The sequence below is a fragment of the Oryx dammah genome, unplaced genomic scaffold, assembly GCF_014754425.2.
Source record: "Oryx dammah isolate SB20612 unplaced genomic scaffold, SCBI_Odam_1.1 HiC_scaffold_25, whole genome shotgun sequence".
Classification (NCBI taxonomy): Eukaryota; Metazoa; Chordata; class Mammalia; order Artiodactyla; family Bovidae; genus Oryx; species Oryx dammah.
In genome coordinates this window covers 99,433,572-99,460,586 of record NW_024070209.1, presented here as the reverse complement: position 1 = coordinate 99,460,586, position 27,015 = coordinate 99,433,572, and the positions used below count along the sequence as shown (strand labels likewise).

The following is a 27,015-nucleotide window of genomic DNA, read 5'->3' as shown; positions in this document are numbered from 1 at the left end:
GAGGGGACGCAGAGCCCAGACCCACAGAGCAGGCCCGGCCTGCTCAGGGCTCCCCGCATCCCTGGGCGTCACCAACCCACAAGGGAGTAGGGGTGACCTGTGGCCGATCGTGCCTCGGGTTTCAGGAAACGACATTAGGACGCTTTGTGTGGACCCCTCCCCGTCCCAAGCGTGAGTGCCATCACCCTTTCCCCTGAGCAACCGTGCTCTCATCAAAGAATGGCTCCTCCATGCTTGGCTTACTTCACCCCCACCCCCGGGCTTGCCCCCAGAACCATGTGAGAATCACCAGCTCGGTGTGGGATGGGGACACCGAGGCCCGGGGGCAGCAGGCACGAGCGGGAGGCTCCAGATCCTAGCCCTGCCCCTCGAGGTCACAGGATCCTACATTGGCCGGGGCCTCGGTTTCTCCTCACAAAGCTGCCCCGAGTGCAACAGGACATAGTTTCAGAGCAGCCAGCATGGAGCCTGGTCCACAGTGGCACCTAACATGCAGCGGCATAGACCCACTCTCCCGGTTCCCAGCTCCCTCTTTTCCTTTCCCTGGGGTGGGGTGGGGGCGAGGGAGATGACGGGTTTCATTTCTTCCACATTTTCTGTTTTCAAGTCGCTTTCCCATCCTCCATCCCACTTGGTCCCTCCCACGGGTGGGTGATGCCATGCCCATTTTGCAGATGAAGAAACTGAGGGTCAGAAAGGTTATGTGACTTGACCAGACTCATCCACTCCATATTGGCTAACAGGAGCTGGACCAGCCCCAAGCCTGGCTCTGGATGAGCTGGAATCCAAGTGGTTTCCATGCAGCCAGACTAGGTGAGCACGGGAAAATTCTCAGAGACTTGAAAAAGTGTCCTGGGCCCTCAGGGGAAGTTGAGGACACCCACTCCCTTCCCAGCTTCAGAGGAGGATCCCGAAGATAAGACCATCCATGGGAGCTGGCCCCTGGGCAGAGATTGGCTCCCCTACCGCCAGCCCAGAGCCTCGCTTTCCAGGAGCAGGAGGGTGGACAGGGTGCCTACTACCCCCCTGAAAACACTAACAGTTTCCACTGTGCTGAGTACTTGAAGTCATCAGTAGCCTTACTGTGGGACAGGCATTATTGCCTCTACTTTATAGACAGGAATGGACTTCCCTGGTGGCTCAGATGGTAAAGCGTCTGCCTACAATGCAGGAGACCCAGGTTCAATCCCTGGGTTGCCAAGATGCCCTGGAGAAAGAAATGGCAACCCACTCCAGTATTCTTGCCTGGAAAATCCCATGGACAGAGGAGCCTCTTGGGCTACAGTCCATGGGGTCGCAAAGAGTCGGACATGACTGAGCAACTTCACCTTCTTACAGACAGGAATCTAAGGCTCAGAGAGACCAAGCAGCTGGCCTAAGGTCACAGAGCCAGTCGGTGGCAGAGTTAGCATTCAAACCTGGCTCCGTTCATCCTCCTGCCCCTGCTTCCCTGTCTCTCTCCGGGGCTGTGCTGTGCTTAGTCGCTAAGTCGTGTCTGACTCTTTGCGACCCCGTGGACTGTAGCCCTCCAGGCTTCTCTGTCCCTGGGATTCTCCAGGCAAGAATACTGGTGTGGGTTGCCATGCCGTCCTCCAGAGGATCTTCCCAAACCAGGGATTGAACCCAGGTCTCCCGCACTGCAGGCGGGTTCTTTAGCATCCGATCCACCTTCTCTCATACGCTCATGTAAACACACAGCAAAGCTTTGAGCCCTTCCCTCTCTGAACCTCAGTCTGTCCACCTGTAAAATGGGGAGTTCAGCCTAGAGCAGGGGTTGGCTCTTTCTGGAAAGAGCCAGAGAGTAAAGATCTTAGGCTCTGCAGGCCAGATGGTCTCTGTCTCAGCTACTAACTTTGCCATTTCAGCGTGAAGAGAGCCACAGACGCTACGTAACCGAACGTGTGTGGAGGCGCTCCAATGAAGCTTGTATTAATGGACACTGAAGAACTGAGTTTCATATAATTTTCATGTCACATTATTTGCTTTTTCTCCCCCAATCATTAGAAAACGCAGACATCATTCTTCACTTGCGGGCCAAATGAGAACGGTGTGTAGGCGAGGAGCGGCTGAGGGCTGTGGTTGGTAGACCCCGGTTTCAGATGACTCACTGGGGCTCTTGGAGGGGACAGGCTCCCCGCCTCTTTGGTGGAGTGACTCCACTGGGTGGCTCCTGTGAATGGGACCTGGACCCCCCAGGTGAACGCCCACTCCTGGGCCCCCACCTGGGCTGGGACCCAGAATCCCCTCTGTGGGTCGCCCTTTCAACCCCTAAGTCCCTGCCACCTTGGGGTCCCACCCTCGGTTCTCAGGAGGGAGCTCTGAACAGCCTTGTCCGAGCTCAACCAAGGGGTACAGGAGAGGGGAGGAATAGGGGTGGGGAGAAGGAGAGACGAGACTTGAAAAAGACAGGAAATAAGGTAGATGGAGCACACACTGGAGGGCCATGAAAAGGTGATGGAGCCTGGCAGGGGGGTGGGGAGAGACACCAAAAGACCCGAGAAAGATGGGGGCAGGGGCCACATGGTGAGACGGAGGCTGCCAGCCAGGGCCCTACCTTGCACCCTGAGGATGTAGTACTGAGTAGCAGACCCGGCAGGGTTACTGGCTGTGCATTCGTAGAGGCCGCTGTCACTGACCTGGGCCTGAGCCAGACGCAGGGAGCCCGGCAGGAGGAGGTGATGCCTGAGGAAATGAGGGACACTGGTGAGACCCCAACCAACCCCACATCTGCTGGAAAGGTCTCATGACCCAACCAGTTGCCTCCTCCAGGAAGCCAACCAGGACTGAGGCAGTATCCACCACCCACCCTTCACCACTCCCTTGCCCTGCTTCCAGTTCCCCAAACCACCAGGCCAAGGCCAGGTCCACTCCAACTGGTATGAGACAAAGAGCATTAGGCTAGGAGTCTGCTGGCTGGGTTTGACTTTGAACTCCAATTTTGAGCTGGGTAAAGCAAGTCCTCTTGGAGCCTCTGTTTCCTCATCTGTAAAATGGATACATTAAGGAATGCTGTGACTGGGGCTGGTGAACAGATTCCACGTGGGCTCAGTCCAAGGCCTGGCACCTGGTCACCAGTCACTCCCCCTCTTCTAATGCACACACCTATCCCTCAACCCTGCCCTGAGAGGCAGGGAGGAGGCCTCACTTGGAGGACCCCCAGCTTCCAGGGAGAAGCTGCAGGCCAGAGGCCCTCTGCATCTGCGGGTCAGGTTCACCCAGACTCCGAAGCCTGTGCTTTTTGGTGTCCAGCTATCTGGCGCTGGGCTTTCAGGAGGAAGCTGTGAGGCTCCCCCATCACTACCCTCCCCACTCCAGCCCACCTGCTGAAGTCACCTGGCCCCCATCCCACAGAGATCTGGGACCCTCAGCCAGGCTCCTGCAGCTGGACTGGACCCCAGGGGACCCCCGCAGACATGACGTCACTGGCCCACGTGTGCTGGCTCCGTGTAGCCTCTGCCCCCACGGAACTGGGAGGGCAGCTGCGGCCCCTGGCCCCGGCCGGCCCCAGGCGCAAGCAGCCAGCGTAGGGGTGGGGGACCCCCAAGGGCCAGTCCCTCCCCGGCCTGTGCTCATCAGGGTCCAGCTGGGCTCCAATCCCGGTCCCCACTCCCCTCTCAGCTAAGTCTCAGATTCCTCCTATGCAAGACAGGGATGACAGTAGTCCCCCATTTACTAAGCAGCTGCAAGCGAAGTACTGGGTATACACTTATCCACCAGGTCGATATTGCTGGCAACTCACTCTCTGTGCAATCTCGGGCCACTAGCTTTGCCCTGCTGGTCCTCCATCTCCCCATCTGTAAAGTGGGGTTGTAATCCCCCTGCCTAGTGACCCCCTCCTCTAGTTTGCCCTGAGCGTCCAGCGGGCACTTGGGGCAAGTTCTCTGAGGACAGCTGTGAGTGATAGACCAGCTGGCGGTCTCTAGAGCCCAGGCACCGGGCTGGGGCCGCAGGCTCCAACCCTGTTCTGCCACGTGCCTGCTGTGTGATGTTTGTTAAGTCACTCAGCCTTTCTGTGCTTTGCTGTCTCCTTTTCAGGGCAGGGGGAAATAAGACAGAAGCGGTGCTTCTTCCTCATAGGGTTGTCCAGAGGATGAAAGACCTAATTCACAGCACGGCGCCTGGAACAGTGTGAATGCGTGCTTAGTCACCCAGTCCTGTCCCACTCTTTGCGACCCCATGGACTGCAGCCCGCCGGTCTCCTTTGTTCTTGGGATTTCCCAGCAAGAACACTGGAGTGGGTAGTCATTCCCTTCTACAGGGGATCTTCCAAACCCAAGAACAGAGACACACTCAACGAAGGTTACCATGGTGACGACAGTACATCCATTACAATATGCAACATAATTTTGCATTGTTTAAAACTCATATAAATGGCAAAGTGCATATGTATGTGGGTCCAATTCATTCATTTTTCACCACTGCATAGCAGTCCTTTGTGTGAGTTTACCACACTTGATTAATTAGTTCTCCTTTTGGTGTACATTTAAACATCTAGATTTTTTTCTTTCTTCCAGCCCTGCTTTCCTTCCTTGTTCTTTCTTTCACCACCAGAGCTCTCTGCACACTGATGTGTGTCCCCCACACATAGGAGCTGGCCTCCTGGGCCATACCTAGGCTCACACACCGTCAGCTCTCACAGAGGCCATCACTCCCTGCTGCAGGGCAGGGCTTCTTATCAGAATTTTCCAGCCACATGTGAAACATACACATTCCCAGGCCCCAGCCAGATTTGGGGGGTGGAGGCTGGAATCAGGGTTGTACCAAGACCCTCTGGGGTCCCCCCCTTGGGAGCACTCCCCCAGAAGGGACCCGGAGGAGCAGGCGGGAGCCAAGCTTTGACAGCAAGTGCCATCGCCCTCACCCGTGACCTTTGGGCTGAGGACTCCCTCTCCCCGAGTCTGTGTCCTCACCTGGGGTCACAGGATACGGCACGTATGAAGTGACACGACACACACTAAGTCCGTGGTCCCTGGGACATAGTAAGTGCTCCATGCACGACCTCGCTGCTAGTAAAAAACCCACCTCCAGTGTCCATGTGCTCGCTCCCAGCCCCCAATCAGTAGGTCCCTTAGTCTTCCAAAGTGGAAGAAAAAGGAGCAAAAACACCACACAGATGTCTGTTTGTCCCCGTGACAAGTAAACCTCTCCGCAGTGCGGCTCCAGTCCCCTGGCTTGGCTCTTCTCATCCACCGTGGTCGTGTTTTTTTTTTTTTTTTTTTAGGTTAAATAATGTCAACATTCAACAACACGAGCCAAATCAGCGTGAGGCTGAAACATACACACTTAATCACACTTGGGGCGGTGACATGGCTCCTTCGGGGACTTTGCTGCGAACCTCGACTAGCCAAGCGGGACCCCCTGGGTCAGTGGAAAGATGTCTAGGCTGAGCACCAGAGTTCTGGGTCCAAGGTCCCATTCTGCTCTAGACTGTGCAACCTCAGACAGGGCAAACAATGTCTCTGAGCCCCAACTTCTTCATATTTGAAAAGGCAGCTCTGGACTCCTTTTATCTTAGAGGTTGCCGTCTAGTCCTTCTTAGAATTTTAGAGACTAAAGGACCTCTTGCTCCTTCCCTCCTCAAGCCCTAAAAAGGATAGGAAGTGGAAGCTTCTGGGGGAAAAAAAAAACAATAATGAAAGAAACTTCCAAAAGTGGAAACAATTCTCAACAATAAAAGAGGCCTCTTGTCTTTCTCATGATGAGCCCCAGGTCATTTCCTAGAAAGGGAAGGCTGCTTGCTATATTACAGAGGAGGGGATGGAGAGAAGGGAGACTCCATCTTATAGATGGTCAAGCTGAGACCTCTAGAGACCCCTCCATCGCAGCTTTCACCACACTGGCCTGTGACCATCCGTCACCCGTGGGCCCTTAAGAGGACATATTTCCATCTGCCTTATTTGCCTTTGTATCCCCAGAACCTAGCCCAGACCTGGCACAGAGCAGACCCCACTCAGACTTAGGACAATGATGTGGGGCCTGGGATGGATCAGAGAGGACCTGGAGGTCTGGGGGTTCCAGGGCAGCCCTTCTGAACCACCCAAACCCCATGCCCCTTGCATGCTCTCTCCACCTTCCCAAGGCTCCCCGAGGTTTGGGGGCTACAAGCTCCGGGCACAGGGGTGGGCATGGGCAGGGGCGAGGTGAGAGGAAGCGGGGAGAGGGCTGCCGTGTGCTGGGTGCATGTGGTGTAATTAGCAGCAGAATCTCATGCACTGAGAGCAGCCAGATGGCTCCAAGTGGCGCCCAGATGAAAACACGGAGAGGTTCGAGGGGAATTTCCTGTTTATGACATGCACTGGGCGCGAGCCTTTGCTGCTGGCTGTGAGGTTCACACAGCCACGCAGATGGTGGGGGACGGTGGTGGGGAGATCCACCTACCCTGCTGGGTCCCCCCCAGCCCTGAGAGCTCCAAGGGGAAAATACCTGCCCAGAGAGACCAGAGGGCATTGGGTAGCTAGTGCCAATCCCTGGCCACACCTTTGCTGCAACTCAGCTGGGCGTCTCCTCTCCATGCAGCTGCCTCTGCTGCCTGAGGTGGACCCTTGCTCTCACACAGAGGCTCCTGGGACCACAATGGCACTTATCACACCTGCAGCCACCTGTTGCTCTCTGATGGCTCTGTGGGGGGAGGGGCCAGGTGTGCCCAGGTTCCTGCCATGTCCCCGGCCCTTAGCATGGGCGCTGGCCCATAACAGGTGCTCAATAAATATTTGATGGCAAATCCCAACTGTCCCTGTCCACACACACACACACACACACACACACCTTCCCACCTTCGCTCACAGTGTTTCCCACACCCCATCCTGTCTCAGCACTACTCTCCTGCTCCCCAGGTCCCCTTCAAGGCAGCGCAGCCTCCAGCTCCTCCGGGAAGCCTTCCCTGATGAGACCAGGCAGGTTAGTTACACTTCCCCTGCTCTGAATTCTATGGAACCAAGTTCTGCCAATTGCTTGTTTGTTCACTGATCCACTCATCTGACAAAGAGCCACTGGGTTCAAGGCGGGCCAGCTGCCGCTGGGGCAGAGTGAATGCCCCCTGTCCTCAGGTTGCTGGGAGTCTCGGTGGTTGGCCCAGTCCCTCTTGTTGGGTCCCATGCTTGTCCTGCTGCCCTCGTTTCTAAGCGGTCCATCCAACCTCCTCTGCGATCAGAGCCTTCCAGGAGGAAGTTGTGAAATGAATGAACAGCACCCGCCGCAGAACCGAGCTGGCCAGAGGCTGATCCTTACCCACAGCGCACAGCAGAGCTGGGTAGTGCTCGACAGATCCCTACCGCACGTCACTACATGCTGGCCACGCATCTGCTAGGCCAGGGCAGGGTCTGAGCCTGGGGGCAAGGATTGCCCCCATCCCCGCCAGCGCCACTCAGCCTGAAGAGCACCTTCACCCATCCACAGCGACCACTCCGACCTTCAGGCATATCATAGACCCTTGTAAGGAAGTTCCAAACGGAAACCCCAAGCTGGAGCAATTCAGGAAGAGGGGCCTGACACCAACTGAATGGCCAAGCAAAATACGTGAGCACAGGGGTAAACGCACATCCCCCAAGCCCGTGAAACATAAACCCGGAGATGGCTAAGAGGTGACGGCTGTCAATACTCAGACGCTTCCTATGCACCACTGTGGAGCTAAGCACGTCCATGTACACTTGAAACGCCCCAAATCCAAACCTGCAAGGCAGGCAGATCACCCCAAGGCAGGGTTGATCCTGTCATCACCCCTTTCACAGAGGAGAAAACTGAGACCCAGATGGATGAAGTCATGCTGTGCACGGCCACCCAGACACCAGGCTAGGAATCAGCGTAAGTTATGAAGATCCAGCAAGGTAAAGACCCCCATGGGGAGCCCCTGGGCAGTCCCTGCCATGCCATTGGCTTGCAAGGGGGAGCAGCTTTTCCCTGAGCCCCCTCCCCTCCTCTGAGCCAGGAGGAGGAGTGAGTGTCCCACCGCCCTGCAGCATCCCTGGACGCTCCATTCTTTCACTGTTCCCTCCCCTCCTCCCTCCCCCACATGGCTGGCTTGGCCCTGTGTGGATCCTGGCCGGCTGCCCCCGGGAGCCAAAGCCGAGCCAGGAGCACTTGCAGCTGTCCCAGCTACGCATCAGAACCACAAACAAACATTGTTGCCTAGCAACACCGCTTCACCCCAGCATCCCTGGGCTGAGTCAAGGGACCAGAGCCACTAGGCACTCTCCGGCCACTATTGCCTGTTCAACTCTTTCATTTCTCAGATGGGAACACTGAGGCCCAGAGAGAGGGAAGGGTCTTGTTCACGTTCACTCAGGGAGCTGGGGGCATGGCTGGGAAGGTACTCAAAGTCTTTTGCCACCTGACGTCACACACAGCCTGGACCCGTCTTCTCTGTCCTAGACAGTCCTGGGCACAAAGATGCTCAATAAATCTTGTAGACTTCAATTTTGACTTCACAACTCCAGTGGTTTTTTTCCCAAACAGCAGTCCCACAGGGTAAGAGGCACCCAGCGACCATTCCCAGCCTTGGACTCAACCCTTGGTTTTGGGGGCTCTACCCCAAGGAAACGATCCAGGAGATAAAGAGAAGCATTTGTGCAAAGACGTTCCAACAGCCCCATTTTTTATCACCAAAAACTGGCAACAGCGCATCTGCCTCAAACAGAGGAAGAGCTTAGCAACCGTGGGAGCTGAATGCCCGGAATGTTATTTTGCCCTTTAAATAAAAAGCAATGACATGGGTCAGGATGAATCTAGGAAATGGGTAAATGTGGGAAAGTGTGGAAAAATCAATGAGGGCAGGATAGAAGATGCACTCAGTTTAATTCTCTAAAAGCATCTGTAAGAATATGTTAGAAGGGGTCATGGACACAGGTGGGTGGTTTAGAATTTCAGGGGTATTCAGGTTCCTACTATGTTTTCTTTCCATTAGGACTTTCTGACTCAGGAGGTCAAGTCTCCTTGAGTTCAGAATATTCTCTAGAATCTCCAGAGAAAGCAGTAGCCTGCTTGACCTTGGCCCAGAAGCCCGATATGTGTGTGTCTACGTGTTCTCACACCTGCCTCTCTGGAGTGTGTGTGCCTGTCCATAAGTGTTTGCGTCTATGTCACAGCTGGAATCAAGATTGCCGGGAGAAATATCAATAACCTCAGATATGCAGATGACACCACCGTTATGGCAGAAAGTGAAGAAGAACTAAAAAACCTCTTGGTGAAAGTGAAAGAAGAGAGTGAAAAAGCTGGCTTAAAACTCAACATTCAAAAAACGAAGATCATGGCATCTGGTCCCATCACTTCATGGCAGATAGATGGGGAAACAGTGGAAACAGTGGCTGACTTTATTTTGGGGGGCTCCAAAATCACTGCAGATGGTGATTGCAGCCATGAAATTAAAAGATGCTTGCTCCTTGGAAGAAAAGCTATGACAAACCTAGACAGCATATTAAAAAGCAGAGACACACAAAAAACACACACACACAAAAAAGCAGAGACATTACTTTGCCGACAAAGGTCTGTCTTGTCAAAGCTATGGTTTTTCCAGTAGTCACGTATGGATGTGAGTTGGACCATAAAGAAAGCTGGGAGCCGAAGAATTGATGCTTTTGAACTGTCGTGTTGGAGAAGACTCTTGAAAGTCCCTTGGACAGCAAGAGCCAACCAGTCTATCCTAAAGGAAATCAGTCCTCAATATTCATTGGAAGGGCTGATGTTGAAGCTGAAACTCCAATACTTCGGCCCCCTGATGTGAAGAACTGACTCATTTGAAAAGACCCTGATGCTGAGAAAAATTGAAGGCGGGAGAAGGGGACGACAGAGAATGAGATGGTTGGACGGCATCACTGACTTGATGAACATGAGTGTGAGTAAACTCCAGGAGTTGGTGATGGACAGGGAGGCCTGGCGTGCTGCGGTTCATGGGGTCGCAGAGAGTCGGACACGACTGCGTGGCTGCACTGCACTGACCGTGTCTGTGTCAGCGTGCCTGGCCATGTGTCTGTGTCTCTGTGCCTGTCCTTGTGTATTCATGTCTGTAGGTGTCTGTGCACGTCTGTGTGTGTCTCCACACACGCACGAGTGTGTGTGTGTGCGTGTCAGGCCTGCCCAGGAGAGGGAAAAGTCAGGATTCTAGTTCCCCACCCGCCATGGCTTCTGTTTCCTCCCTCAGTGCACTGCACATGACCCTGCCCACCCCACCCACCTCCAGGATGGCCAGCAGAAGAGGGCAACCTCTCGCCCAGAAGAGGAGGCCTCACAGGCTCAGCCACACTGTGGAATTCAACCCTGATTGCACCAGAGTCTCCATGGAGCACCAGCGCTGCAGGTCTGCTGGCAACCCAGACCACAGCCCCTTGGCCAGGGTCGGCACAGGATCAGGAAAGAGAGGCCCTGGGCAACTCTAGCCGTTCAGGCCTCCCCCTGCCCTCTCTTCAGCAGAGGACAGAGGACCGAGGCAACTGCAAAAGAGGGGCGTGGCTCAGCCGGGCAGAAGGGGTGTGGCGGAAGAGGCGGGGGCTCAACTATGCGGAAGGATCTCAGGTTCTCTCACGTTCTGGAAGCAGATGGTCACCCATGACTCATCAGAATACGTTCTGAAGCAACCAGAATGCCAGCTTTGAAGCTGAGCCTTGGTGGGACGGAAGCGGCAGCGTGTCCATGGGAGATGGAGAAGATGGAGAAGGAAGTGGGGAAGAGCAGTGGCCAGCAAGGCCACCCACTCCGCAACACCATCACTGCTTCGTGTGCGTCCCACAGGTTTTTTGTTGTTTTTTTTTTTTCACGTTTTATTTTATATTGGGGTATAGCCGATTAACAATGCTGTGATAGTTTCAGGTGGACAGCAAAGGGACTCAGGCATAGGTATACATGTATCCATTCTCCTCCAAACTCCCCTCCCAGCCAGGCTGTCTGGTAACGTTGAGCAGAATTCCCTGTGCTATACAATAGGTCCTTGTTTGGTAGCCATTTTAAATGTAGCAGTGGGTCCATGCTGCTGCTGCTGCTGCTGCTGCTAAGTCGCTTGAGTCATGTCCGACTGTGCGACCTCATAGACGGCAGCCCATCAGGCTCCCCCGTCTCTGAGATTCTCCAGGCAAGAACACGAGTGGGTTGCCATTTCCTTCTCCAGTGCATGAAAGTGAAAAGTGAAAGTGAAGTCCCTCAGTCGTGTCCAACTCTTAGCAACCCCATGGACTGCAGCCTACCAGGCTCCTCCATCCATGGGATTTTCCAGGCAAGAGTGCTGAAGTGGGGTGCCATCGCCTTCTCCCACCCCAAACTCCCTAGCTATCCCTCCTCCAGACATTTCCCCTTGTGTGTGTGCCTAGTCACTCGGTCGTGTCCAACTCTTTTCAAGCACATGGCTGACCAGGCTCTTCTGTCCATGGGGATTCTCCAGGCCAGAATACTGGAGTGGGCTGCTATGCCCTCCTCCAGGGATGCCCAACCCAGGGATCAAACCCAGGTCTCCCGCATTGCAGGTGAATTCTTTACCAGCTGAGCTACCAGGGAAGCCCATCCTTGCCTCACAGGTTTTTCAAATCTGCATCTTCTGGCTGAATGGCCATGGGACCAAGGGAACTGTGTGTCTGGTAAGAAAACTGGGCTCTATTCTGTTCGGGGAAGTTGTCAGATGCCACAGGGAGGCCCAAAGAAGCACAGGAACACAGAACCCACAAATGAAGCTAAGATACAATCAAAAGTCAGTGAAGTTATTATTCACAATTGCCAGCAAGAGTACACAGACCAAGTGTCCATCAGCTGATGAATAAATCAACAAAAGGTGGTCCATCACCACAACAGAATATTATTCAGTCATAAAAAAGAATGAAGTCCTGACACCTGCTACAACACGCAGAAACCGCAAAAACATGGTTCTCAGTGAAAGCAGCCAGACACAAAAAGTCACATTGTTCATGATTACATTTATGTGAACCGTCCAGAGCAGATCAATCCAAAGGCAGAAAGCAGATGAGTGGTTGCCAAGGGCTTGGCTGGGCTGGGGAACGGATGAGAAGTGGCCGCCAACCAGTGTGGGGATATTTTGATGGAGGAGAGTGATGGAAATGTTCTAAAATTAATTGTGATGATGGTTACACAACTCAGAACTTACTAAAAAAACATATAATTGGAAAGCATGTGAATTATATCTCAATAAAGCTTTCCTATTGAAAAAAGTTGGTGATAATTAAATGGGATAATAGATATGATGATGATAATTTTTAAAAGCTGGAAATAATGCTTTAGTTTCCAGCAGCAGCAGGAAAATGATATCAAAGGGGGTGATTTTCCACCGCTCACAACGCACCAAACATCACACATTCATCACTGTATCTTGAAAGCAGGATTTAAACCGTGTCCACCTTACGGACGGAGAAACAGGCCAAGAGGAGCCAGGGGCCACCTGAGGCCACACGACTAATACATAACCAGTCAGCATTCGCACACAGGTCTGATCTGATGCCAGAGTCTTGGCCCTTTACCCCAGCCCCAACCCCCCAGGCATATTTTGCCTCTTAATGTAGGTGAACTCCCAGAATCTCATAAATCTCAAGAGAAAGCCATAAGCCAGCAAGAAGTGGAGGGGGCAAGGGAGAAGGAACAGAACGAAACTCTAGGATTGCAAAAGCAGCTTTCACAGATTTATGGTTCCCGGCTGATCTATTAACGTATCACAACAAGGAGGGGTGAACAAATGGGAACTGCGGTTCTCCATTTCAGTAACAAGCCAGAAACAAACAAGCACCCGCCGGCAGCTGTCCAGCCAAGGAGCCAGGACCGGGCTTTCTGGGGAGAGAGGCAGGTTCCTTTGGCCCCCACTCCCACCCACAACACAGAGCCGCCAAAGACCCCGGAGGGCATGCGGGTGGGGGTGGCATGGAACCAGCCCCGTCACGAAGCCCAGCAGCATTCAGGTGTGCAGGCTTCCAGGACCGAGAGGGTCACCAAACAGATGTTCGGAGAGGAGAGCCCTGTGTGTGGGTGTTGGGGGGGGTGGGGCTGGAGGCTGCACCACAGGCTGCTCTGAGACCTTCTCCATCTGGAACGTCTCAGAGACCTCGCCAGGACTGATGTCACCAGCTAGAGCTGCCCCCTCGCCCACCCCCACCCCACGAGAGTCAAGGGCCCCAGCAGTTCTGAGGCCTTCTTGTTGGGAACAACCCTGCCCTACCTCCCTGTCTGAGGTTGGGGGTTTGGCCTGGCTTTGAAGGACAGCCTCCTTCCTCTCCCCGCAACTCCCAGGACCTCTGAAAGCCTGGCTGCCAGACACCAGGTCAGAGGAGTAGGCAAGGATGGAGAGCACGTATCTTGCCCAGGAAGGCGGTCCCAAAAGTGGCGTTTCAACTTTGCTAGCTGAGTGACCATGAGCAGCTCACCCCACCTGGTTGAGCCTCATTTCCACTCGGTAGCAAGGGCTGCTGAGCAGATAGGAGGCGATCCTGCCTCTCCCCTCTGAAGGGCATCCATGCTCCCTTAGAGGCCAATGGGTGAAAAGCACTGCCTGAGGAATCAGTTGCGTCTCCCCTCAGGGGGTGTCCACGGGGTTCCACACACCAGCTGGGTCACTGGACACCTTGAGGCCAGTTTCCCCAAACATCAAGCTCTGTCCATCCCCGGGCCCAAGGCCACGCAGCTGGGGTTACCTGTCCGTGATGGGCAGCATGGGGCGGGAGTCCTTGGTCCAGGTGACCAGTGGGGGTGGAGAGCCCTGGGCTTCACAGTCAAGGGTCACTTCATCACCAGCCTTGGCCGTGACCCTCAGAGGCTTGTCTGCTTCATGTGACCCATTCACAAGGATCCTGGGCTTGGCTGTTGGTGGAAGGAGGCGGGGACTGTGAGCAGGGTGGGAAGCCATGGGATGCGGCCCGCAGAGGACCAGCGTGGCTCCCCTAGGAAGCTGAGGTGGTACTGCCACCCCGGAGGTGCAGAGGACGGTGGGCTCTACTATATTGGGAGAGTATAGGTTTCGGGTTGGACTCAGATCTGATGGTTTCCCCCAGCCACCCCTCCGCCTATCCACCTCACCCTCCTTCTAGAAGCTCATCTCGCTTTGCTGACCTCAACATGGTCCCACCTGCCCCAACATCTGTGTCCCTCTAGCTTCTCTCCATCCTGCTCTGCTTCCCCCAGGGGCACTCTGGCAGGTTCTTTCCTCCCTCCTTTCTCTCCCTTTTTGGCCTGAATCATCCCATTTATCCTCAGGAATAAATGGAATTAACCATCAGCTGATGCCCAATCTTCCTCCATGCTTAGGGCCCAAGGGGAACCCCGGTTCCAAACAGTTCAATACACAAATTTAATTATTTAATGGCAGTTGTGATGGGTACTAAGAAGGGGACATTCCAGAGAGTTCAGCCTGAGGGATCAGAGAGCACTGAGATCTGACTGATGGGAGAAGTCAGTGGACCGGAAGTGAGGGAGGGGCATGCCAACAGAAGGAACCGTATGTGCAAAGGCCCTGAGGTAGGACGGGTCACTTAAGAAACTGAAAGGTGGCCAGAGGTTCTGGGCGCTAAGAGTCAAAGAGTAGTGGAGAAAGGCGGGTAAGGGGGCTGCTGAGGGCTGGGACTCCAGTGTAGGGCCTTGCGTCTTCCCCAGGCTTGTTAATATGAAGGTCTCTCCCCCTCCCCATCCATTTACTGAGCTGGAACCACTCTTGGAGCTTGGCCACACTGCTGGGGACAGTCCTCAGAGGGAGGACGGCTTTGATCTTCAGACAGGAAGAATTTAGAGGCAGGGCTGCTGACCGGGTGCCAGGAAGACGCAGGGGAGGTCAGATTGAGCATGCCCCTGCCTCCACACCTGCCCAGCCCCTCTCCCAGGACAGGGGTGGCCATCACTCACTGTTGACAGAAAGCCGCATCTCCTGGCTGGAGAAGCCCACTGCATTGGTGGCTGTGCAGACATAGGCCCCTGCGTCCTGGACAGATGGCCGGGGGATGACCAGGGTGCCATCCTTGCTCACGTTGTAGTGGGGATCCCTGGAGGCCAGGGCATTGGTCTCCTGCAACAGAGTCACAGGTGACATCAGCAGAGCCCACCTCCCATGGCGACTTGCATCGCTCCTCTCACCATGATCACGGGGCCTACCTCCCTGGTTACCTTTATGGTAACAAGCTTCACCTACCTTGGTCCAGGTGATGGTGGGGGTGGGAACTCCCGAGGCCACACAGGGGAGAGAGGCTGGAACGCCTTCATTGGTGATGTGGTGGGTGGCAGTGGGCTGGATTCTAGGTGGCACTTTTAAAAACAAACCAATTTCATAAACCAGAGCTCAAAAGCAGCATTGTTCACAATAGCCAAAAGGTGGAAACAATCCAAGTAGCCAGCAGAGGGGGATGGATAAACAGAATGTGATGTGTACATATGGAATATTATGCAGCCTTAAAAAAGGAACAACCGTCTGATACATAGTACAACATGGATGAACCTTGACAATATTATGCAAAGTGAGATAAGCCAGACATGGAAGGACAAATACTTAAGATTACACTAATGGGAGATACCGTGAACAAGCAAGCTCATAGAGGCGGGAAGCAGAATGGCAGTGGCCAGGGGCTGGGGGAGGGGAAATGCGGAGTTGGCAGGTACAGTTTCAACTTGGGAAGTTGAAAAGGTTCTGGAGATGGATGGTGGTGATGGTTGTGAAACTGTGTCCCATGGGGTTAAAAACCCATCCCCAAACTGAGCCCCATGGGGTTAACAATACCGGCAACTAACAAACTCTTGAGCTTATCTTACAGCTTGCTGCCTACCCTTCTGCTTGAGCCTGCCTTCGCTGAGCAAGCTCGCTTAATTGTTTCATTGCAAATTGCATATCCTCCAAGCTTCGTATAGCCTAAACAATAAGATGTTTGTCTGAGTTGTTTTCCAGGAAAACAACTGGAAGTCAGCTGTGTTTAGAGTATAAGCCAGCTAAGACTGATTGGGACCACTGACCCTAAAACTGTGTCTACACTGGTGTCTGATAAGTGACTTTTTGACATCAGAGGGCCAAAAGCCCCACCCTCAGATCATGCTAGGTGTCTCCATTTTTGGACATGCATCTCATGGAGAAGCAAGTCAGCCAGGCACACCTGCACAGAACACTGATGACCTCGCCCTTTCCCTACCTGCAGCCACCTTTTCCCATGCCTTTGGCCACCTCATGCGAAGAGTTGACTCATTGGAAAAGACCCTGATGTTAGGAGGGATTGGGGGCAGGAGGAGAAGGGGACAACAGAGGATGAGATGGCTGGATGGCATCACCGACTCAATGCACATGAGTTTGGGTGAACTCCGGGAGTTGGTGATGGACAGGGAGGCCTGGCGTGCTGCGATTCATGGGGTCACAAAGAGTTGGACACGACTGAGCAGCTGAACTGAACTGAAGACCACCCTGCTTCTTTAATAAATATCCTAAGCCCCTGGCCTTTGGGGAGGCCAATCTGAGACTTATTCTCCTGTCTCCTCACTTGGTTGCCATGTGAACACACCCTTTCTCTGCAGTAAACCTCAGCATCTCAGTGTTCTGGCTTGCTGCATTCTGGGCAAGGGTCTTCCCAGATGGTGCTGGTGGTAAAGAATGCGCCTGCCAGTCCAGGAGACATAAGAGACACAGGTACGATCCTGGGTCAGGAAGATGCCCTGGAGGAGGGCACGGCAACCTGTCAGTAATGCCTAACGCAAAGGGCGAGATGTCGGGAGCCGCTTTAGGCATTACTGACAGCAACCCACTCCAGTATTCTTGCCTGGAGAATCCCGTGGACAGAGGAGCCCGGCGAGCTACGATCCATCGAGTGGCAAAGAGTTGGACACGACTGAAGCGACAGCACGCGGAAGCATGCATGCTGGGCAAATGAGCCTGCTGGTGCAGCAACGTGATGCTGCGTAGGCTACTTAATTTATGCCACTGAACTGTACCCTTTAAAATGGTTAAAATGGTAAGCTTTATATCATGTATACTTTATCATGATTTTTAAAAATAACATTTTAGCAGGAGATTACAGCCACCACTGCTGTAAATTCATGTCCCAGAGAGAGGGCAGCCTGTGTCTAGGAACCAGCTGTGCCTTTTCTTCACTGTGGGACTTCAGATAAATCACTTAATCTTTTGGTACCCATATTCCTTGATCAGCAAAAAAAAAAAAAAAAAAGCTAAATTAACCTCAATTCCCTGCTCACTCTCTGGGGATGGACAGATGAGAAGTGGCAGGAAAGAATGTTCACAGGACACAGTGAACTTGAAAACAAGTGCAGAATCCATCTTGGGAACCATCCAGATTTTCAGGCATTCAAACGGGGCAGGGCGGGGGCTGGGGGGAGGTGTCTGCAGGAGGAGCAGCGGAAGGGAACTGGGCATGGAGAAATCAGACCCGGGAGGGAAGGCCAGAAGCCAAGGGCTCTGACGGTAACACTAAGTTCCTTCAGGGGAATGCCCTTCTGGATTCTCCCAGGTGGCCAAAGCCAGCAAGTCAATCAGAATTTGTTGAATGGAAATGAAATGAGCCAGGAGAGCAGAGCTTGATCGCTGCTCCCACAGAGGGGGCTGTGTGCAGGGCAGGAATTGAGGGAGGCTTCCTGCAGAGGCAGCCCTCGCTGATGCTATGATTTGCTATTACCTCCGTCTTGGAGCCCCAGCTTCCTTAACTTCAGAGCGTGGAGGCTCTTAAACGCTCCACTTGGAGCAATTAGGAAAACTAACACGCACAGACCCTCTTAGAGGTCTGGACGTGGCACATATCCCACCTTTGGTCGCTGTATTTAATTGGAAGTATAAAGAGACAGGGCCGTTGGGTTCTAGACCCAGCCTCCTTCTGAGCTTTGGTTTTAGTTTTCCACTACAGAACGAGGAACCATGAGTTCTTCCCACTCATCCCTCGGGGGTTTAATAAAACCAGTGAAACAAACAAACAGAAAGAGGGTATTGATGTATGCGGTGAGTGACAAAACATAACTAACTGGACTTAAACTTCCTGTTTTATGTTAAAAAGAACCTGGTTGTATGTGAGGGGAAGCAGGGCCCCTCCCACACTGTGGATGGGAAAGTGGGCAAATACACGAAAGCCCTAAAAAATGTGCAGTCTCCGTGAGTCAAAACTCAATTCCACAGCAACAGTGTATCCTAGGGAAAGACCTGGTCACATGGGCAAAGGTGGGGCATCAGGAAGTTTATCCCCAGGAGTTCACGCAGGTGAGACACTGGACGGGGCTGGGGGGGTGGGCAGGTTAGATACACCTGGTCCATCCAGACAGGGGACACGCAGTCCGAAACCAATGCTTCTGAGTCTTATTAGCAGATATATATATTGTCACAAGAAACACTCGGGTTGTAAGACGGTAATATTACTCCAGTTGGTTTCTAAATATTTCTATGTACATGTATATGAAGAATTTATACATAATTTATACACAGAATATATATCATGCAAAAATAACTTATATACAAGACATATAAGGAATATTTATAATGTATATGTATGTTTATAATATATAAATGTGTATAAATATATATACAGTGTGTGTCGTGTATATGCGTACATGTGAAGCTCATGTGTGTATAAAGTATAAATGATACACAACAAATGTAAGATTATTCTGGTATTATAGAAAGTTGATTTTGTTTAGGAGTTTTTTTGCTTTTGGGAGGAGTTTTTTGGTCCAGTCTTTAAATTTCCTACAGTGAATATGTACTATGCGTGCAAGCAATCTCTTTAAACAAAGGTGTTCAAGATCAAGTTCCCCTTGGGCACCTTCACCCATCCCGTCCTGCCCCCCGACACCAGCCCAGGACTCACCCTGGACAACCAGCTGCACGTCTCTATGGTGAGAGCCAGCCATGTTGCTGACCACACAGCTGTACCTGCCGGCGTCCTCCAACAACACCTGGTCAAGGTGGAGGCTGCCGTCTGCCCGGACGGAATGCCGGCTGCCCGGTGGGAGCTGGTGGGGGCGAAGAAGAATCAGCTTCGACCAAGGGCCCCACTCAGAGCCGCTAAGAGAACTCCAGAAACCTCACTGCCCACCAGCCCAGCAGGGAACAGCCTGGGTAGAGAGGCCAGGGGCTTGCAAAGAGGGTGGGGGGCCTGGGGGTGACACTCCCATCCCTTCCTGAATAGTCATGAGACCCCACAGACCCTCGGGGCCAGGTGGATCTGACCCCCAGCATACCCCTAAGCCTGCTCGCCCAAGGTCCACCGGTCCAGGGCAGGACACCTGACCCAAGGGCACTGAAAGGAGCGCCTCCCGGGAGGGTAGGCTTGGGGCCAGAGCCCTCACTGAGTCAGCACCGGAGCTCTGAGGCCCATGCACAGCAAGGCCACAGAGAGGAGGGACAGCTCGTCCTTGGGGAGAGAACTGAGCCATGCAGAGTGGAGCGGAGGTGCGGCCGCATCAGCTGTGGTCCCAGAGAGAGCGGCTCCTGGCGACTGGCCTGGTGTGTCCCCATCAGAACTAAGGGGGGGCAGGGGAAGCTAGTCCAGAATGGGGCCTGGGGCCACCTCTGCAGAGATGCCCAGCCAGTCTATCTTTGGTGAGGACTGTTCCGCCAGGTGAGCCCGCTCTGGGCTTCCCTGTCTCTGTCCCTCTAGCCTGGCTTCACATTCTGCTCTTGGGTTCTGGGAGATGCCCCCGGGCTGTCTTGGGACCCCTTGGGGCTGAGTGAGCTTGAGGGGCTTCTGCTCTTTGCCCCTGGCATCTGGGCAGGTGCAGGCCCACCCAGTGTCCCTGCTGAGCTAAAACAGGCCTTTGCATCTCCGGTCACTCCGTGTCCTGGCGTGGATGAGGCCCAGGGCCACCCCTTCCCCTCATGCCCATCGGATTCTACTGGGGAACTCTCCTGCCTGCTCCAGCCCGTGTGCCCAGGCAGGGTCCTCCTCCTGGTGATCCTGCAGAGGGGTCACCCCTGTGATCAGCCTCCACAAAGCCTGCCCGCTCCGCAAGTTGGACACTCTCTGTCCCCTTGCATTAGGGGCTGGGACAGTGGGGCTGGGTCCAGCAGTCTGCCCACACAGCTGCTGCCTCCCCTGGGTGTCCGGCATCTTCTGGGGTGTCTTCTGGGGTAAGGGCACCTTTTTTATAACTTCCTGGGCACACGGACCTCAGATGTCTGAGAACAGACCAGAGAGGGAAAGGAGTGAACGGAGAAGAGAAATAGAGGGACCCGGGTGGCTCAGCGGCAAAGAATCCGCCTGTCTCTGCAGGAGCCTCAGGTTCAGTCCCTGAGTAAGGAAGACCCCCTGGAGGAGGAAATGGCAACCAACTCCAGTATTCTTGCCTGGAGAATCCCATGGACAGAGGAGCCTGGCAGGCTACAGTCCATGGGGTCTCAAAGAGTCGGACATGACTTAGCGACTAAACAACAGCAACAACAAAGAAAACCAGATCAGTGGGGATGGGTGAAGCAGCCACTGTGCGCCCAGCAGTGCCAGGTGGCTGGGCAAATGCTCCGTTGCACAGACCTCGTCTCCGTCCTGGAACCATCAGAACGGGGGCGATGGATGAATGCCTTGTGTCCGTGCCCCCACTAAACTGCTGCTCCCCAGTCGCAGCACAAATGAAGCACAAGCTCCTCCGGTCAAGGACTCGAGAGGGTGAAGGATGCTATTAGTGCATTATCAGAGAAAGTTCTGGAAAGAGGCAGGGAAAGGAGAAGACACTCCAAGGGAACTGCAAAGCGGAGGCCGAGGTGTGAGCATGACAGCCCCTTCCTGCCCGCGGCACCCAGAGGGGCCCAGCACTCACAGGCACGCCGGCCTTGAGCCAGCGCCGCTCGGGGCGGGGCCTCCCAGCCAGGACGATACAGGGCAGGGACACCGGCTGCCTCTCCAGCACCCGGACGGTGGGGGCGCTGCTGGCAATCTGTGGGGGCACTGCAGGGAGAGGAGACGGCGTCGGTACACTGGCTTCCCGTGGGAACCAGGGCCCTCACTCCCCTCTGCTCCTCCCCAGGGCACCCAGAGAGGCATCAGGATTGGGGACCCCAAAAGGGTCAAAGGGCACACTTCTTGGGGCACACTACCCTGAAAGTAGGGGTCCAGATGCTCCTCTAGGGGAGCCTGGCTGTGGACACTCCTGTCCCAAAGGACGGGCAGCCATGGGGGCCTCCCCGGGGGGCCCACATCCCCACCAAACCCCTCCTCTCCAGATCCACCAGCGAACCGTGTCCAGCCACGAGGAGGTAGGCCTCTGCCTGGACCTTCCCAAAGACATTCTCAGCTTCGCAGACGTACGGGGCCTGGTCTTCGGGGACCACACCTGAAGAGCAGGAAAAGGCAGGCCTGACTGCCAGAGCACACCCTGCCTCCAGCGCCCGCAGGCTCCAGCGCCCCAGGTGCCAACAGCCCCCTTGGCATAGCCCAGCCCTCAGAGGTCAGGTGGGAGGGCTGGGGTGGCAAGGAGGAGAAGGATAGGGGATACAGCCGGGCCTTGGCAAGGTGAGAAGGCCTAGGCTTGCTCATGTGTAGAACGGGGATAATTGAGGGATCAATAGATGATGCAAATATAATGCTCAGCATCCGGCCTGGCACAGTAGGGAAGGTGATGGTGATGGCGGTGATGGCGATGGAACTGGTAATGAGGAAGATGGTGGTGACGATGAGGATGGTGAGGACGGTGAGGATGATGGAATTGATAATGATAAAGATGATAATGAGGAAGATGGTGGTGAGGATGGTGGTGATGATGATGGTGAGGATGGTGGTGAGGATGGTGGTGATGGTGAGGATGGTGATGGTGGCGATGATGGCTATCACATAGAACACTTAATATGCGTCAGACACTGTGCTAAGGGGTTTCTGTGTGTCACTCACACAGCAGCTCCTTAAGGTGGACTGTTGTTAAACCAGGGTGGGAGGTACTGTCACCATCACTGGTGTGACTGGTTCAGAGGGGTGGAATGATGTGACCCGAGTCACTCGGCTGAAATATGACCCTACATCAGCCTGACCCGTGGCCAGCTCTAGGGGTCAGTGTACTGCTCCCAGTTGCCCAGTCTGGGGGCCTAGGGTGTCAAGAGCCATTCTGTCTCCCCTGCCCACCCTCCCCCAGCCCCAGGATCTTACTTTCAAAGAACAGCACTCCTGAATCGGGCCACCCAGTCCTGCGGCCCAGCCCGGGCCCCAGAGGCTGGTCATCTCCACGGCGCCAGGTGATGGTAGGCGGTGGGCGACCCGTGGCCCGGCATGCCAGGAGGGCGCTCCTCCCCAGTTCCACGGTGACATCCTGGGGCAGCTCCAAGAGCTGGGGTGCATCTGCAGGGAGGTGACAGTCAGCCTTGCCCAGTGGCTGGACCCTCTCAGCCCCAAGGGCACTGTTCCAAGGCCTGCCTGCTCTCCCCTCACTGGGGGATTTCCCTTTTCCAGCCTCTCCCTCAAGAACCTAACTCATATCCAGGGCTCCAGGGTCAACTTGAGCTTGGCAAGGTGCAGCCCTGAAGGGCTCCTGGAGACAAAGAGGCAGAGCAAGCAGCCTTCAGAGGGATGAAGTCCTCAGACCCCACATGGCATCTCGGGGACCCCGCCTTGTCCAGCCATACAGGGAGCAACACGCCTGCTCCTTCAGGCGACATCTCCCGGGAAGCCAGCGTGGAGGGGGCGGCAAGTCACGCCTGACCACAGGAACCCCACCAGCTGAGGGCCTCCCCCCCACCATGCCTTCCTCCTGGACCACCAGAGCTTCTCTTCACGCATCTCCTGGACTCTGGAGACCATTTCCACGACCCCAGACAGCCAACTTCATAGGGAGGTTCTAGCTCATTTTTACTTCGCAACATTCTTCTCTGCTTGTTGAATGTCTTGTAATAAGCATATAAATCTCTACTACAAAGTCAAAATAGGCCTATAAATAACTTGACCTTAGACTTTATGGTCCAAATGCGACACTGGAGAGTGAAAAGAGCCATCATAATAATTACACCAGGATAACAGATATAAACAAGGGCGCCTGAATTATAAAAAAAATTCGAGCATCACATGAGGGTTTAGCCTTCATTTTTGCTCCACACACTTCAAACCTCATGTCCCTGCCACTGTTCATGGTTTGTAGTGTTTCTTTCAAAGTTTTTTCTCCTAAGCATTGTCTTATATTTATGATGGGGAGTGGGGGCATGGAAGTAATTTATTTCCCCAAACAGAGACTCATAATCCTTTCCATGCTTCTGCTGGCCAGAAGGTGGCCCAACTCCAGACAGGTCCAGGCCCCGTTCCCTGCAGCTTCTGGGCACTGCCCTCAGAGCCCTGTCCCCAGACCCCTGACCAGGAAAGACCCCAGCCTGTTCTGAACCCATCACATCCAGCATGGAGGAGAATCCTCCACCCCTTTGTTCTTGCCATCTCTCTCCAGAAATCTCCCCCTTCCATCCAAATCATGACATCAAATTTCCCTCTTGGCCTCGGGGAGCAGGGGAGTTCCAGGGATATAAACACAACTTGGAAAATCGCTGCAAGGAGGAAGGCAGTCTTGGACCTGAGCTCAGACACCACCCGCAAGTCGCTTTTCTTTCTCACTGGGGCCTGGCAGCTGCGGCAACTGAGAATCCAAGCAAGTATCTGCTCCGGGTGCCTCAGATGGGGTCACTGGTCCTGCAAAGCCCTGGCCCTGGGATACAGCTTTCTTATTCCCCTCCCCCCACCCTGAGTAGGTAGCTCCAGGGCCAGGTACCCCCAGAGCCTGCCTCCTCGGCTCTACTCAGCACACTGCAGGGCCCAATTCAAACCTCCCTCCTCCCGCAGACCTCTCTCTCAGTACCCGTTTTTTGCACGCTGCCTCTTGACCCTCTCCTTCCATAGCCAAAGAACCCCGCTTTTTCTCCCAAATGTGAGGTATTAAAAAGCACACCCTCCTTCCCATTCTCCTCCCAATCCTGAACTTCACCTCCCTCCCCAAGAAGGGACAGTTGACTTATAATAGTAAGCGACTATCAAAGGGTTCCGGGCTTCCCTGATAGCTCCGCCTGCAGTGCAGGAGACCCTGGTTCGATTCCTGGGATGGGAATATCCGCTGGAGAAGGTCTAGGCTACCCACTCCAGTCTTCTTGGGTTTCCCTTGTGGCTCAGCTGGTAAAGAATCTGCCTGCAATGCGGGAGACCTGGGTTCAATCCCTGGGTTGGGAAGATCCCCTGGAGAAGGGAAAGGCTACCCACTCCAGTATTCTGGCTGGAGAATTCCACGGACTGTATGGTCCACGGGGTCACAAAGAGTTGGACACGACTGAGAGACTTTCACGTCACATCAAAGGGTAGCATCTGGAATGCCTACTCAGTGACAGGCAAGATGGTAGTACTTTAAGGAACATGACTTCATTCACTGTCTCAGTAAACTCACGGAGTGGGTATTCTTACAACCCCATTTTGTTGTTGGCTTTTAGTCACTAAGTTGTGTCCAACTCTTTGCAGCCCCATGGACTGCAGCATGCCAGGCTTCCCTGTCCTTCACTGTCTCCTGGAGTTTGCTCAGACTCATGTCCATTTAGTGGTGATGCCATCCAACCATCTCTTCTGTTGCCCCTTCTCCTCCTGCCCTCAATCTTGATCTTCCCAGCATCAAGGTCTTTACCAATGAGCTGGCTCTTCACATCAGGTGGCCAGAGTATTGGTGCTTCAGCATCAGTCCTTCCAATGAATATTCAGGGTTGATTTCCTTTAAGATTGACTAATTTGATGTCCTGGCTGTCCAAGGGGCTCCCAAGAGTCTTCTCCAGCACCACAATTCGAAAGCCCATTTTACAGATGGGGAAACTGAGGGTCAGAGGGATTAAGACACCTGCCCCAAGTGCAGTTCAAAGTCAATAGTAGAGCTGGGGTCGGAGCCCAGATCCGGCTGCTGCTAAGACCCAGGCTGTCAGCCACTGCACCCCTGCATCTCATTGGTACTCAGGGGCAACTTGGCACCTCTTCACTCCTCTCTCAGAGGTGCAGTCAGCTAAATTCCAGAATCAGATCCTGCCCCTAAAACTGCAACTCTGTCTCCCTCTGCTCATCACTGGAGCCTCCAAATAAGGCAGGACCCCAGAACCCTGCACACCAGAGCTGGGGGTCCTCTGGTCCCTTTACTGTGCAGATGGGACACTGAGATGCAAAGCTGGGCCCACGTGGGGCCCACGCTGGTCCTGCAGCATCTGGAGGTGGGGCGGGCTGCCAGCCCCGTGCCCTTCCCCAGGGTCCCATCCACGAGGCTCAGCCACCTCTGCTTTCAGGCTCCAAGCCCCCCTCCTCACACTCTCAGGTGCCCCTCTGCAGGGAGGGACCATGAGCTACTTCCGCAGCCCCCAGGTTTTCCCAGGAATGGCCCTGTTTGCCTTGACCTTGAGAGGTTTCCGGGGCAGGAGCTGTGAGTGCCCTGAGACAGCTAGACACACAGCAGCCGCCATGCTCTCTAAGCTCATCATCTGAGAGCTACAGTGCGTTTGCAGGGAACCGGAAGCACTCAGGAAGAGAAAACTGCCCCGTGAAGGATGCCAGCCACCAGCCTGGGAGGGGGCGGGACAGGAGGGTGTGGCCAAAGCTGAGACTTATCGGCACTGATGAGCTATTCCCTCCACCCCCAGGGATTCTCCAAGGAAGTGAGTTGACAGAGGTGATGACTTCTTCTCACTTGGCCCCCCTAGTGGCCTAGCCTGAAGGCCTGAAGCTTGGGCAGGGCCCCTCCCCACCCCCACTTCACGGCCTCTGCCCCACTGGACACCCGTGGATGAACTCCCTCACCACTCTGGACCTCGGATCCCCCTCTAGAAAGAGATAACTATATTCTCCCCCGTTCTAGTACCTTAAAGTTCTAGAGTTCTTTATTGTCATCTGGGGACCCTGCAACCCCCCAGTCTCCTCCACCATCCTCCCAGTTCCCATGGCCCAGAGCCCTGGGCCAGAGCTTGTGGGGATGTGTCAGCTTGGGAAATGGAGCTCTAATCAGTCTTGACTCAGCCTGGCCAGAAGGAGGACGGGGGACCCAGGCCCAAAGACTCGGCCGATGGGCAGGGTGACCACAGGAGAGGCTGGCCTCAGGCCCTGCCCTGTTTATAGAAGGATTCCAGGGTCTCTTGGAAGGAGACAGGGCTGGGGATGGCTGCCACAGCCCCCCACCCCGGGAAGACCCCTTTCCCCACAGAAAGACCCTGCGGTGGAGCCTGGAGCCTCAGCTCCACTGGCCAGAAGTGCAGGATGACTCTCCTCCCTAAACAAACAAAAAAAAAAATCTTAAAATCTTAAACTGTATTTTATGACTGTTTATAAAGACAAACACAATTCAGGCTGGGTTCATTTTCATCTACTTATTCTTCACTTTTTTTTTTCCTCCTGATGGCAAAAGAAATTAAAATCAGAGCCCTGTCCAGCAGCCCTAAAAGGGTCATGGGCTCTGGGCCCTTGCCTGATGGAGAAGCAGCCCGGATGCTGGCCCCAGAGCCCAGCTGTGTTTCTCTCCTGCTCCCCTTGGCTGGCTGGAGGGGCTTTGCTTTCATAGACGCACACCCGCCGCCCCCTGCTCACCCACCCAGCAACCAGAGGCTTCCAAGTCAGGGATGAGAAGCAGAGACGAAAATGAGCCAGTGGAAAGAGGGCTGAGTGGGGACTTCCCTGGTGGTCTGGTGGTTATGAATCTGCCTTGCAATGCAGGGGCCTCAGGTTCAGTCCCTGGTTGGGGAACTAAGATCCCACATGCCGTGGGCCAACAAACCCCAAGCACCACGACTACTGAGCCCACACGCAGCAACTAGAGAAGCATGCGCACCGCAACGACGATCCTGCATGCCGCAGCTCAGATCCGATGCAGCCAAATAAGTGAAAGTTCTAAAAGTAAAGAAAGAGGGCTGAGTGAACATCCATTTCAAGAGAAACCAGCAGGACGAAGGGAACTTGGGTCAGAGCAGTTTTAAAACAGTAGAAAGAGCACTGAGCTCTAGGGGGGACTGGGGATGGCCATGTAGCCTGGTCACCAACCACGGGACAATCACTCCGTCTCACTCTGCCACACCAGGCCCTTGTCACTGGGCCTGGCCCCCTGTACACTGAGTATTTATTTCAATCAAGTCCTGAGTGAAGCACATTCTCATTAGATCTCTCACGGACCTTGTGAATAAGC

The 27,015-nt window shown here is 54.2% G+C and overlaps 1 protein-coding gene across 1 annotated transcript in view; it reads right to left on the bottom strand.

Annotated features, from left to right (window-relative positions):
* HMCN2 (hemicentin 2) overlaps positions 1–27,015 on the bottom strand; it is a 175,892-nt gene that overhangs the window by 91,374 nt on the left and 57,503 nt on the right. The window contains exons 16-23 of the mRNA XM_040225390.1: positions 22,005–22,193; positions 21,103–21,198; positions 20,686–20,813; positions 18,741–18,885; positions 15,092–15,204; positions 14,809–14,968; positions 13,608–13,773; positions 2,555–2,682 (exon numbers count right to left, since the gene is read on the bottom strand). Coding sequence (XP_040081324.1) covers positions 2,555–2,682; positions 13,608–13,773; positions 14,809–14,968; positions 15,092–15,204; positions 18,741–18,885; positions 20,686–20,813; positions 21,103–21,198; positions 22,005–22,193 — 1,125 coding nt within the window. The remainder of the gene's footprint in view (positions 1–2,554; positions 2,683–13,607; positions 13,774–14,808; positions 14,969–15,091; positions 15,205–18,740; positions 18,886–20,685; positions 20,814–21,102; positions 21,199–22,004; positions 22,194–27,015) is intronic.